Here is a 15,137-nt window from a genome sequence, read left to right as displayed (position 1 = left end):
AGAGAGAGAGAGAGAGAGAGAGAGAGAGAGAGAGAGAGAGAGAGAGAGAGAGAGAAATTGAGAGAATATACAATATGACTCATGTTATATTGCATGTAATATATTTTTACTTTTTTATTTATTTATTTTTTAAACCATGTTTGTAAGATGTGTTAGTTTATCTACCTGTTTCTCCAGTCATTTAAATGCATTTACATTAAAATTTGCTTAATTCTATCTTTGCATAACTCAAGGTCATGTAATAACATTGTCATTTGGGATTTTCTAACTCTTGTCTGTCAGAGAACCACCAGTTACGCCTCCCTTTAGCGCTCAACACTCCTGTTCAGCCTCTCCCTCCTACTAATCACCTATACCTGCTTTCTCTAATAAAGAAACTTCTGGCCATCAAACTGGCTCTGGAAGAGTGGCGGCACTTGCTGCAGGGGGCTACACAACCATTTACCGTGATCACCAATCACAAGAACCTCCAATACCTTCGGGCAGCAAAATGCCTAAACCCCCATCAGGCCTGATGGGCATTGTTCTTCACATTCTTTCACTATACCATTACCTATCGTCCAGGCTCCGAGAATAAAAATTGTTAAATTAGATGCCCTTTCAAGGATCCACAGACCCGAAGACCCCGACGACCCCAGGATCATTCCACTCAACCTTATTCTCAGGCCCATCGTGTGAAATACTGATGAGAAAATTAGGACGGCCACCCGTTTGGAACCTACCCCACTAAAATGCCCTGGGGGAAGGACATTTGTCCCAAGTCCCTGCCGTCAACCTCTGTTGAGGTCAATCCCTGAGGCTCTGGGGTCGGGCCACCTGGGGAGGAGGCAGACCCCCCTGCTACTCCGATCCCACTACTAGTGGCCCGGACGATCAGAGATGTGGCAAAATACATCCAAGGCCGTTCTGCCTGTGCCATTTTAAAGACACCTCAAAGACACCTCACCCCTTACCTGTGGGAAAGCTGGTTTCCCTACCAATTCCATAACGACCTTGGTCCCATATAGGAATTGATTTCTTCACCAATCTGCCCAACTCGGATGGCCACATCTGCATTCTGGTAGCCGTGGATTGCTTCTCTAGTGCCTGCAGACTGGTTCCTCTCCAAGGTTTGCCACAGCTCTAGAAACAGCTGAAATACCCAGTCCCCAGTTCACGTCCCATGTTAAGGAAGCGTTCTTTAGGCTACTTGTGGTTACTGTTAACTTGTCCTCTGGTTATCATCCACAGACCAACGGCCAGACAGAGCAGAAGATACAGGAGCTTGGGTGCTACCTCCAATCCTATTGCAAACCAGGATCAGAGCAGCTGGAATCAGTTCCTCCCCTGGGCCAAGTATGCACAGAACTCCCTACGCCAAGAAACCACTGGCCTGACCCCATTTTAGTGCATACTCGGCTTCCAACCCCTCATTTTTTTATCTGGAAGGAAGAAACTGCCAACGTTCCTGCAGTAGATCACTGGTTCTGGGAGAGCGAGAGAGTCTGGGAGTCTGCACAAACCCAGGTACAAAGGGCCCTTAGAACCACAAAACGGTTTGCAGATCCTCTGAGGTCCGAACCTCCTCCCTACCAGCCAGGAGACAAGATATGGTTGTCTACCCGAAGATAGAAAAAATCCCTTTCCCCTTTACTCGCTGTCCGATCTAAAATATACATACCATATTTACACACTTAAACTTTTCACGGATCCTGTGTTCTCCGCTGTTTCCCGTATTCCTTGCTACACTTCTCAAGGAACCTTGCTTTAGCTAAGTTCATTATTTCCAGCACTCCCTTCTCTGATACTTCTTTGCTTGCTCTGTTAAGATCAATAAACTTTACCTTCTGGAGAAAAATTTTCTTTATTTATTTTTAATAAATTTAATTTGTATAGCAATTTTAACAATGGACACTTCAGAAAGCTTTACAGAAATTATCATATATATATATATATATATATATATATATATATATATATATATATATATATATATATATATATATATATATATATATATATATATTAATAGAAATTAGCACCTATAAGGTTCATTATATATATTCATTATGAACAAGCCAGAGGCAATTTAGAAAAGAAAAAGTATAAAAAAAAGTATATATAAGCAACAAACCTTGAGAGAAGAGAAGACTCACTACAAGACCTACTGTATCTTGAACTATGTGACATGTAAAGTCTATTTCCAGTTGATGAGAACTCTATCAGGGCATCAGGATGAATCAGCCAAGTCCAGAAAGTGGAAGGATACAGGATTATTTTATGTGAAATACAACTTAGTTGTGAACATAACTGTAGAGGTTCTGAACATTATGCACAAGTAGTCTTGCATTTACATTTACCCATTCAGTTAACAGAATCATTTGATATGTGCACTTGTACTTCGTTTTGTATTCTTTATACTTTAAAAAAGTAAAACAAAAATACAGCATACATTGAACTTGAACTTGATCTTGAGCTTGCATTAAGCAAAACAATAGTTGTTGGTTTTTCTTTGTTATAAAAATCTATCTAAATTATTTGAATCTGTTTGTTTATATTACTTCAATGAAAGGTTGTGTACAAGAGCAGGTAGGAATTGTTTGTCTTATACATCTTATGTTATGAATTTTTTGCATTTCCTTTCTAGAGACTGTTTTATATTATTGGCAGAATTAAAATGAAAATGTTTTCAGTAAATCTGCATTATGCATGTTTAACATTTTTAGTCTTAAAAGGATATTTAAAAAAAAATAAGTCAAAGTTGCATGCACAGGCATAGACACTATCATTTACTAACTTTGGTTTTGTAGATTTATGCAGACTTGTGTCTTATAGAAAAAATATATAAACAAGCATCTGTGGATATTTAGTTGTTGCTCAACAAAAATTTTTTTGGATACTTGAAACTGATTTACATAAGGGATTTAGTATCCTAAGGGGTTGGTCTCCGTTTATAAAAACACAAATGCTGGCAAAGAAACACAGAGCTACTGCAACGGTGGACTTTATTTTATGAGATCACAGGTTTGTTTAAGTGTTTCATCACAATCTTTATCATTGCTTTAGAATTTATTTGAATATTAAAAAAATTACATGCAGATCATTTAAAACTGATTATCCTAACAAGAGTGTTGTAACTGATTCAAGTGAAACTGAATTTCATTTTTGTAGTATAAAAAAAAGTTGTAAGCAAATACAGTAAACTGAAAATGCAGATAAAGCACCTGATTACAGTAATCTGAATTAAGCACCTAAGCATTTTTTTCTTACCCTCTAGCAACTAGTGCATTATGAAGGCATATCTCTTTTTCCTATGTTTCATAGGTGAGTGGGTTTTTTTTTTTTGCATTTTCTATGCTATGCTATGACTCCCTACCTATTGACAAGGATGGACATTATTTATGATACATGTATTTTAAAATACATATATCAAATATAATATAGGATTTTGTAATTTGTATTTGATTAAAATGATGATGATGATGACTGGAAATTGCTTGATATTTTGTATCGAAATACTTTAGTGTTTTGTATTTTTGTAATTTTAAAATACTGTAAAATACTATGGAAGTCTACATGAAATCTGCTGTATTTTGTAGTTAATTTTGATAAACTTAAAGTTGAGGTATTATATTATTGTTCGAAAATACATTTTGATGTATCTTTGCTCATCACTGCCTATTGAGATCACTATTTTGTATTCTAGTGTCACATCTCTCCCAACTATAACAACCCACACTTGAGCTTTCTTTTCTTCCTGGCATTCTTACAGCTATCTACACACCTACTCATTTCTCTCTTTATTGTCTTCATCTATTCACCTCCTGCTCCTTGGCTTTCAAATGCTGGATCACAAAAAAATTCAGAGCAGCTAGGAGAAATTGCAGTCAATATTTTTCCAGAGAAAAAAGACATATGTATGTAGGGGAGAGTGAGGTAAAATGAGCCAGTAGAACCAAGTTGAACCACCCTCTGTATTTAGGCATCCATATACTTACATTGTCATATGACCGTACATCTTGGACCCACCCATAATATCTGGCAGACGGTGAAAATGAGAAGCCCATCAGAGAATTTGTAAGCATCAACTTAGTTTGAAAACTTGTTAACTTGTCGAAGTAAAATTTAGCATGTCAGATGTAATGGCTGTTATCTCAAAACAAATATATCAAGGTCTGAAAGATTTCTGATAAATGATGCTGATTTATCAGTGTTTTAAACCATGTGCATCATTAAGCTAAATATTAGCCTGAATTGGTAAGCTATCTAGTTTTTTCCAAAATTATAACTATGGGGCAAAGTCAGCCAGATTTATCAGTTTTATATTTAATATTTAATTTTCTAAAGATATGATCTACTTAACTGTTCTACTTATTTCAGCATAATTAACAAATTTCTTCAGTCCTTCCATCCTTTATTCATTTACTCTTTTTGATATTCATAATTGTCCGTTTGTATTGTCGTGAAGTAAGGCTTGGTCCTCTGAAATGTCCTTCCAAGACCTCTGCGACTCTGCGGATTGGTCCACCCCGCTCACCTTTGCAGATTTTACAACCTTGACCACTGTGCCACTCCTGGCACCTCTGTCCTTCAACCTAGCTGTGCTCATTTACACCAGTCAGGGACTGGTTGGTGTGGTGTTATTAGACTCTCGTTTCCAAACTATTCCAATGCAGCTCGAGTTCCTGAAAGGAAACGTCTCTAGGTTACGTATGTAACCCTAGTTCCCTGAGGGAACAAGACGCTGCGTGCGTCTCTTGCCACACCTCCGGCGTCCTTTTAGCGTTTCCTTCTCGGTTACAAAAGCTGAAGCCGGCTCCATTTTATACATCATTTTATACATCCTGGTCATGACTTCACCCCGCCGGTGACAGCCTGCCTTCAATTTTGACTGATTAGACTCATTATTTAGAGCATGGACAAAGCAGTTGCGTTCGCAAAGCGCTCCGACAGAGCGTCTCGTTCCCTCAGAGAACTAGGGTTACATATGTAACCTAAAGACGCTTCTTTTTTTTATAGCCCTGTCATTGTTGTGTATGTTTTAAAGTTTAATAATAATAAAAAGAATTTGCTCAAAGGGAGAGGTGTAGACTAAACAAACTTGCAGTCCACCACTTAAATTGTTCCTAAAAAAACTCCTAGAGATTTTAACTATGTTCCGTACGTATAAAAAATTGCATTTGGTACACCTGTTCCGAACCGTGTCCTGGAAAACTTCGATATGAATACATGTACTGTTACACCTCTAGACAGGAAACCTTCCGAAATTAAGTTGGATGCTTTCATTGTACTTTGGCCTATTTTACCTATCTTGAGGACCAGATAAATTAAATAAAATACAAATTGAATATAAATTATAACTGCCTTGTTTTACCACACTATCCCCAATCCACACAACCTCCACAAAATGTATTTCCAATATTTTTACATTCTCCTCTCTGTTCTCACTGTTGGTCAATTAGTCACCTTTTTCAATAAGAAGATTTTTACGATATCTTCCAATTAGACTTGTGTGATACAAACACAACTCTTTAAATAATTACATTGCCATAACATTTATTATATTAGTATTATTACCATCATTTTGATCAGCAAAAACATGTACACTAGTGTTAAAAATGTGTTTGCTAAATTTGCAAATGACTTTCGTCACTAACAATGACTTATCATTGTGAAGGGATTAAAGAACCACTCCTCAAAACATGGAAATTACTCCACAGTGGCAAAACAAAGTGCATGCGCTTCGAGAATAGAAACTTCCCCGTGTCTCCAAGTTTTTTCTGGAGGCAGAATTCAAAAACAATGACACTTGAGTGAGTTATCTATCAAAAACACACCAAATAAGAAAACCTTTTCTCTCTGGCCAAAGAACGTACATTTTATTTTATAATGGATTTTTTTTTAAATCTCTGATATTAATGAACCCTTTCTAGAAGCCACATCCAAATGATCACTATAAAAATTGCCTCCACTCTTTGAGAAGTCTTTCCACTAGATTTTAAAGCATGGATTTAGGGATCTGTATTTATTCACTGATAAAAGATATATTGAGGTCAGGCACTAGGAAATCTGACAAGGAAATCTGGAGTGCCGTCAGTGTTCCAGTTCATCCCAAAGGTGTCTAGTACGGTTCTTTCACAGCTTTGGGAGTTCTTTTACAACATTGGCAAATCATGCCTTTATTGAGCTTGATTTATGCACAGGGTCATATTCTTGCTAGTGCAGGGATGAGCCCCTGGGTTCCAGGAAAGAATCAGAATCTTATACAATTTTGGGTGTCCACCTTTGTGTTAAAAGTTTAGGAAAAAACAACCTTTGTGTAATGGTCAGTTAGCCAGATGGCAGTCATCTCATTATTTATGGTAACTCACGAGCTAATGACTAAGCTGTTGTAAATCCCTGAGGACAATAAGAGCAGTGAAGCACTAAGAAGATCCAAGAAACAGTTCCAATGTCCAAAAACTGGATAACAGGGCAATACAGGTTATGCAGAGACAGAATCTGAAAAGACAGTCTATAAATCAGAACACTGGTAAACAGGGCAATAAGTTTAAGGAAGAGGCAAGGTCAGAAAAACAGTTAGGAGTATAGGGAGATGGTCTGGTTGGTCAGATGTGGTAGTTGTACATTTTTTATGTTTGAATAGGCTTTGTCAAGTGTGTTCTTCCCTTGAGTGGTCTGTTCACACTTCGGAAAAACTGCCTTTTTTCGTTTGGGATGGTTTCTATGTTCTCTGTACTAAATAGATAATGGCTAATGCTACATTATTGTTGACATCTGGTGGGCCTCTGGTGCTGACAATGTTCCACAGAGACACCGGTGTTCTCCCCCAGTATAATGTGTGCATGTACAAATTCACTCTTGACAGCCTGATAATACTGGGAAATCACGCTACTGGATTTAATAAATTCGTACATAGAAACACACTTAAAAAGCACCGAAAGAGTATCAAGCCTCTGCATCTGTGCGTGCCACCCTCTTGTCATCAATCTGGCAGAACAGAGTTTACCACAGTATCTTTGAATACATGGTGGCATGGAAAAATTGCCTGTGTCCCAAAAATGCTAGCCGCAAGATGCCTGCCGACCCGGAAATGCACAACGCAATCTCAGAAAGCGTGCACCACGAACGCAGAAATGTAAGCTGAGGAATAATTTCCATGTCAAGATATTGTGATTTCTCTAGAAAACATAGAGGATTATACCATTTGACAATGCATGTAGCCTCATAGGTTACTTTCTCTTTAGCCTTACATTGCTGGCCTGACTTATTATATGCGCTATAATACAATTTTGCATTTACTTGAACTTTGAAACCCAAACCTGTTCATGCATGGCAATGTCCCTGTGCACAAAGTGAGCTCCTTGAACATGTGGTTTACATGCTTTGGAGAGGAAGATCTTGAGTGGCCTGCTATAGAGCTCTGATCTCATCCCCCCTGAACATCTTTAAACTGAATTGGAACACTGACTGCACCCCAGGCCTTCTCACTTACATCAATACCTGCCTTTTGTAATACCCTTTTGGCTGATGAACACATATATCCATAAGCACACTTTAAAATCTAATGGAACATCTTCCCAGAAGAGTGGAGGGAATTATAAGAGCAAATTGGGACTAAATGTGAATTGCAATGCTCAAAAATCACATACCATACATATGACCAGGTGACCCAATACTTTTTGCAATATAGTCTATATCCAATTTTCATTTCTATAGTAGTCCCATGAGAACATATATTAAAATGGTTGCTGAAATTTGAGGAGTGTACTCACTTTTGTGAAACGCTGTATACGATTTTATAGGCAATTCGATTAAAGGTAAGCTTGGTCTGAGTATAGGGCAAGAAAAGGTTAAGGTACAAAATTGTCAAAAAGTCTGATTCTACATGAAGAGATACAGGATGTGCGCAGACATCTGCAGCCAGTGAGGCTTAAAACAGAAAAAGACAGCTAGGCTAAGAAAACTCCTTGATTTATCTTGCAGAGCAAGGTGCATGGGCAAGCAGAAAAGTTCAGCTTATGCCAGCTTCACTAAGATTAATAATAGACAATAACATTAAGCATTATTTAGTATAAGTAATAAGCATTATTATATATTTGAACAGCAGAGGTATAAACCTAAGTAGTTAAATTAATACAAAAATAGTAAAATCACTATGGTATGCACAAAGTACAGGAAATATTTTGAGAACAGGAAAGATTCTAAGAAAAGCTAAGAAAAAGATGAGAGGTACACAAAATAGGAAAAACATTTGGAGAAAGGAGCTGGTGTGTTAAAAATAAAGCGCTGAGTTGGTAAAACTAGAATTAATTAAATCCAAAATGTCAAAAAGTAAGAGGTTTCTAGACAATCTTCTTCTTCTTCTTTCGGCTGCTCCCATTAGGGGTCGCCACAGCGGATCATCCGTCTCCATACCACCCTGTCCTCTATATCTGCCTCTTTTACACCAACTACCTGCATGTCTTCCCTCACCACATCCATGAACCTCCTCCTTGGCCTTCCTCTTTTCCTCCTACCTGGTGGCTCCATCTTCAGCATTTTTCTACCAATATAATTCATGTCCCTTCTCTGCACATGTCCAAACCATCTTAATCTCGCCTCCCTCACCTTGTCACCAAAATGTCCTTCATGTGCTGTCCCTCTAATAAACTCATTTCTAATCTTGTCCATCCTCGTCACTCCCAACGAAAACCTCAACATCTTTAGCTCTGCTACCTCCAGCTCCACCTCCTGTCTTTTACTCAATGCCACTGTCTCTAATCCATACAACATCGCAGGTCTTACCACAGTCCTATAAACTTTCCCTTTCATTCTTGCAGATACTCTTCTATCACAAATCACTCCTGTCACTCTTCTCCACCCACTCCACCCTGCCTGCACTCTTTTCTTTACTTCCCTAACACACTCTCCATTACTTTGCACTGTTGACCCCAGGTACCTGAACTCCTCCACCTTCTCCACCTCTTCTCCCTGCAACCGCATCACTCCACTGCCCTCCCTCTCATTCACACACATGTACTCTGTCTTACTCCTACTGACTTTCATTCCCCTTCTCTCCAGCGCATATCTCCACCTCTCCAGGCTCTTCTCAACCTGCTCTCTACTCTCACCACAAATCACAATATCATCTGCAAACATCATAGTCCAGGGAGACTCCTGTCTGACCTCGTCCGTCAACCTGTCCATCACCACTGCAAACAGGAAAGGGCTCAGGGCCGATCCTTGATGCAGTCCAACCTTCACCCTGAACCAGTCTGTCGTACCTACTGCACACTTTACTGCCGTCACACTGTCCTCATACATGTCCTGCACCACCCTCACATACTTCTCTGACACACCTGACTTCCTCATACAATACCACAACTCCTCTCTCGGCACCCTGTCGTACGCTTTCTCTAAATCCACAAATACACAATGCAGCTCCTTCTGTCCTTCTCTATACTTCTCCATCAACATCCTTAAAGCAAATAAGGCATCTGTGGTGCTCTTCCTCGGCATGAAACCATACTGTTGCTCACAGATGGTCACCTCTTCTCTCAACCTGGCTTCCACTACTCTTTCCCATAACTTCATGGTGTGACTGATCAACTTAATTCCCCTGTAGTTACTGCAGGTCTGCACATCTCCCTTATGCTTAAAGAAAGAGGTTTCTAGACAATATGTAAATGAAACAAAGGATGGTTTGCAAAAAAAGTGCAAAATCAAGAGATGCTTGTGGGAAAAGGTGTGAAATCTGCAAGGGATGTTTTGCAAAAAGTGCAAGATCAGGAGATGTTTGCAAGAAAAAGGTGTGAAAGTTGAAGGAGTTATTTGCAAAAAAGGTACAAAAAAATGAGAAATATTAAGATAGGGGGTGTAAAAGTATATGTAAACTAGAACTGTATGGAGGTAAACAAGGCTTACAAAGAAAAGGGAAGAATTTACCAGAATGTGCGAGGAGAGGAGATTTCTTCACTTGATTTGCTCTTTCTTACTTCTCGACAGGAAGATTTCTTCATTGGTTTATTATTTCATTGTTTGAAGTTCAAAGTTTTAATGGTATTTCATTTGTTAATGGGGGTCTGAGTTCTGACAGTGTCTATAAAGCCAAATATAGACTAGAGTTGCACTTACCTGCAGGCACTTATCACACCCAATTTGGTACTCCACTCCCTTTCAACCTTTAAGCATAAATTGGTATGATCCCTCCTACATGTGTTTGAGAGAAAAAATTACAAAATAAGTCTGCAAATCGCTGCTATAATGCTGTAAATTGTGAATGTCCAGCCAAATCACATTGCAAGGATTTACTTTGAAGGTAGTTAGAAGTTACTTACTTTCACCAATAGGGGGAATACTTTCCTGGGAGCTTCCTTTTTTTTTGCTTTTGAATATCATATCAATAAAGAAAATGTATCAGCAGTGTTACTCATAAAAGCAATTCTTTTCTGCAGGTGTTGTCCCAGCCACCTTGTCTTTTATGCAAATATTTGTGCATAAGTATTATCTGATCAAGCTGCACAGAATTACTGCAGGGAAACATATGATGACCTGGCTACAGTAGAAACTGACCTTGATTGGTTAATACTACAGAAAGAATTGGCAGCACAAAGCTTTAAAGATGTTGCCTGGGTCGGCTTGTACAATGATATTAACAGTTGGCGCTGGGCCTTTAATGATATCCCAATGAAAAATACATTCACACAGTGGTATAGTGGACAGCTTGATAATTTGGGTGGAAATGAAGCATGTTGTCTAATAGGTCCATATGGATACTGGTGGGATTACACTTGCACACTCCTTTTTCCCTTTATATGCTTCAATGGTGAGTTCAAATGTTTTTTTATTTTATTGTCTGTATTCACATTTGCTTGCTTGTTTAGCAGAATTTATTCCATACCTCTATTAATAATGTCGACAGCTTGTTTGGTGCAGTTTTTACTTTAAATTAAGCAAATTTATGTTATAATAAGTTGTCAATAAATGCAGAAGAGGTGTTAAAGTTCTGAAGTCCATTTCCTATTTTATATATTATATTATATATTATTCCTATTAATTATATATTATATATACAGTGGGGAAAAAAAAGTATTTGATACACCGCCGATTTTTCAAGTTTTCCTACTTACAAAAAAAATGGAGAGATCTGTCATTTTCATCGTAGGTACAGCTCAACTGTGAGAGACAGAATCTTAAAGAAAATCACATTGTATGATTTTTAAATAATTATTTTCCATTTTATTGCATGAAATAAGATTTGATACAATAGAAAAAAAATAATACAGGTCTTCTCCAGATCTTTCAGGTTTTGGGGCTGTCACTGGGCAACACAGAGTTTTAGCTCCCTCCATATATTTTCTATTGGGTTCAGATCTGGAGACTGGCTAGGCCACTCCAGGACCTTGAAATGCTTCTTACGGTGCCACTCCTTAGTTGCCCTGGCTGTGTGTTTGGGGTTATTGTCATGCTGGAAGACCCACCCACGACCCATCTTCAATGCTCTTACGTAGGGCTTAAGGAGGTTGTTGCCCAAAATCTTGCAATACATGGCCCCATCCATCCTCCCCTCAATATTGTGCAGTCGTTCTGCCCCTGTTGCAGAAAAGCACCCCTAAACATGATGTTTCCACCCCCATGCTTCACGGTTGGGATGGTGTTTTTGGGATTGTACTCATCCATCTTCTTTCTCCAAACATGGCGAGTGGAGTTTATACCAAAAAGATTTATTTTAGTCTCATCGGACCATATGACCTTCTCCCATGCCTCCTCTGAATTATCCAGATGGTCTTTGGCAAACTTCAGATGGGCCTGGACATGTGCTGGTTCGAGCAGGGGGCCTTGCACGCGCTTGCATGGATTTTAATCCATGACAGTGTAGTTTGTTACTAATGGTAACCGTTGAGACTGTGGTCCCAGCTCTGTTTGTGTCATTGACCAGGTGTTCCTGTGTAGTTCTAGGCTGATCCTTCGTCTTTCTCAGGATCATTGATACTCCACAAGGCGAGATCTTGCATGAAGCCCCAGTCCGAGGGAGATTGACAGTTATCTTGAAATTCTTTCCTTTTTTTAATAATTGCGCCAACAGTTGTTGCCTTCTCACCAAGCTGTTTGCCCATTGTCCTGTAGCCCATCACAGCCTGCAGGTCTACAATTTTGTCCCTAGTATCCTTAGACAGCTCTTCAGTCTTGCTCATAGAGAAGTGGTTGGAGTCTGATTGATTGATTGTGTGGACAGGTGTCTGTTATACAGGTAACGAGTTCAAACAGGTGCAATTAATAAAGATAATGAGTGGAGGATAGGATAGTCTTCTTAAAGACAAACTAACAGGTCTGTGAGAGACAAAATTCTCTGCTTAAATACTACTTTCATGCAATAAAATGGAAATTAATTATTTACAAATCATACATTGTGATTTTCTCTCACAGTTGAGGTTTACCTACGATGAAAATTACAGATCTCTTCGTTCTTTGTAATTTTGAAAACTTGAGAAATCAGCAATGTATAGAATTCTTATTTGCCACACTGTATATATATATATATATCTCCTAACCCCAACACAATATTAGGCAGGTGGTCATAATGTTATGCTTGATTGATGTCCATAAGGTTATGCCTGGTTGTTGTGTGTGTGAATGTGTGTGTGTGTGTGTGTGTGTGTGTGTGTGTTTGTGTGTGTGTGTGTGTGTGTGTGTGTGTGTGTGTGTGTGTGTGTGTGTGTGTGTGTATAGACACCAAAATGTCATTATTTATTTAAAAAAAATAGCTGTGTGACTATGTACACATAAACATTGAAAGTATGTACACCTTTACTGCTTTCCTCGGATTTAAAAGGCTGCCTATTAGCCAGGTGCTACTAATTAAATTCTCAAACTGTAGAAGTTTGATAGTTTACAGCATTCATGTATGTGCTAAAACAATGGCAAAGAGGAAAGAAATCAGCTATAATCTTAAAAAAGCAATTGCTGCTGTCCATCAATTTTGGAATGGGTGTAACGTCATTTTCCAATAATTCAATGTCCATCATTCTCCAATGAGGAAGATTATTCACAAGTGGAGAACATTCAAGACAGTTGCCAGTTTTCACAGGAGTGAACATCACAGCAAATACATACCAAGTTCAGACAGTGCAATGCTCAGAGAATTTGAAAAAAAATTAAATAAATGTGTGTATGTATATGAATACCAAACACATATCTACTGTCAAAACACAGTGTTGGAGAGGTGAGGATTTGAGCTTGTTTTGCAGCAAGAGGACGTGGGCAACTTGCAGTCATTAAGTTGGCCATAGAGTCCTTTGCATTCTAGAGTCAAATGTAAGGTCATCTGTCTAACAGTTAAAACACTGACAGATTTGGAGTATGCAAAAAGACAGGACAATTGCAAGGGCCAGTCAAAATCCAGACTTTAACCCAACTTAAATGCTTAGGGAAGCTGTGCATAACAAAAGCTTACAATCTTTAAATAACTGCAGCAAAGTTGTAAAGAAGGGTGAGCCAAAATTCCTTCACCATGATGTGAGCAACTTATAGTCGTACAGGACACCATTATATAAGTTATTCCTGCTAAAGGTGGTCCAACAAGCTACTGAAATCATATGGTGTATGCATATTTTGACATCTTAATTTCAGCTTGATTTTTGAAAATATGACACAGTCTTTCAGACTTAGCAGCATTAACAAAGCATCAAAGATTTCAAAGATGATCTCTTTAAAAATGTTTTGTTTTTCATGCTGATGTATAAACAAAGTATTGTATATACACAACCACACAATCTCACAATTTATTTCTTAAAATGTAAGAAAGAATATTTAAGAATAAAATTATGCTTGTATTTATATTTATGGGTGCCAAATGTTTTCACCACAAAACATAATTTGAGGTTAAAAAACAGAAAAAAAAAGTAGTTTTTAATGCTTATGCTGTAACTGTACGTTTCTGTATTGTTGTACCATGAAGTAAATTTTTGTACTTGTCTAACTACAAAACAAGACTTACTCACAACTCAAGAAAAGTCAAGTTAATCAGAAAGACAAACAACAGACAGACAACATAAACAAATTTAACAAACTCCAGTGAAACAATAGGAAATATTAGGGACACAGGGATCAAATGGCGACATCTGGTGGAATAAATGGGAAGCACAGAGAAAGAAAACCTAAAGTCTGTACTGTAGATCTTGCAGGAATCCTGCAGATACTGTCAGCACTGAAAATATTTTTATTTGAAAATAGTTTTGATTAACTTTTATAAGTTTTAATGAACCTCAAGTCTAAGCAAGTTAATGGTACAGTGCTTGCAAAAGATGCATACTTTATAGTCATAACATTTTACAACAAGTAAAAGTAGAATCTTTATTTCTGAAGGGATCTAATATAGTAATCACACCTATTGTTATTTTACAGCTAATAATAGTGCTGCTGGCAGATATGTTGGTGTCACTTCTGCAATGAACTGGAGTGACGCTCACGCTTACTGCCATGAATTTCATACAGATTTGGCATTAGCCAACAGCACAGCGGAAAATGACAGAATGCAGAGCATTGCATATGTGCAGGGACAATCTTGGATTGGCCTATACAGGGACAGCTGGAAGTGGTCAGACGGGACAAACACATCGAACCTCATGTGGCTTGCTGGACAGCCTGATAATTATTATCAAAATGAAAACTGCGCTGTGCTTAATAATGGATGGTTCAATGACGTGAAATGCAACCAGCTCCACTATTTCATCTGCCACACCAGTGAGTGGGGGTGGGGGGGGGTGTTGGAGGTATTTTACCTAACCTATCATTGTTTCTTGGTGTCTGTATGTGTGTGTGTGTGTGTTCTAGCTCATCTACTGCGGAAACAGCAAACAGTGAAACTGAAAGTAAAGTCTTCTGATGAGAGTGTGACTGATTCTGACATGCAGTCGGCCATTTCAGAGCTGGTGAGTCACATGATGCACCAAAATGACAGTGTGCACACCCTTTTCCTGGTCTAATGTAGTATAGTAAATATTAGCACATTTAAAAAAATTATTTTAGTTACAAAGATTCAGGTGGTGCTCCTGCGAAAAAATCTATACGTTAATTTAACAGTTTCCAATTGGGATGAGTAAAGTAACCTGGAGAGTGCAGTCAGATGGACAAGTCTTTCACAAAAAAAAGGGAAAAAATGAACTGTAAATGCTTGG

At 38.3% G+C, this 15,137-nt stretch overlaps 1 protein-coding gene across 1 annotated transcript in view; it reads left to right on the top strand.

The window, feature by feature from the left end:
• Positions 1-15,137, top strand: part of LOC310737269 (putative C-type lectin domain family 20 member A) — a 52,271-nt gene that overhangs the window by 19,761 nt on the left and 17,373 nt on the right. The window contains exon 6 of the mRNA XM_083561510.1: positions 14,794-14,891. Within this exon, the coding sequence (XP_083417636.1) occupies positions 14,794-14,891 (98 nt within the window). The remainder of the gene's footprint in view (positions 1-14,793; positions 14,892-15,137) is intronic.

The sequence above is a fragment of the Silurus aristotelis genome (assembly GCF_946808225.1).
Source record: "Silurus aristotelis genome assembly, chromosome: 14".
Classification (NCBI taxonomy): Eukaryota; Metazoa; Chordata; class Actinopteri; order Siluriformes; family Siluridae; genus Silurus; species Silurus aristotelis.
The sequence above is the reverse complement of the archived record's forward strand: the minus strand, read 5'-3'. Positions and strand labels throughout refer to the sequence as shown.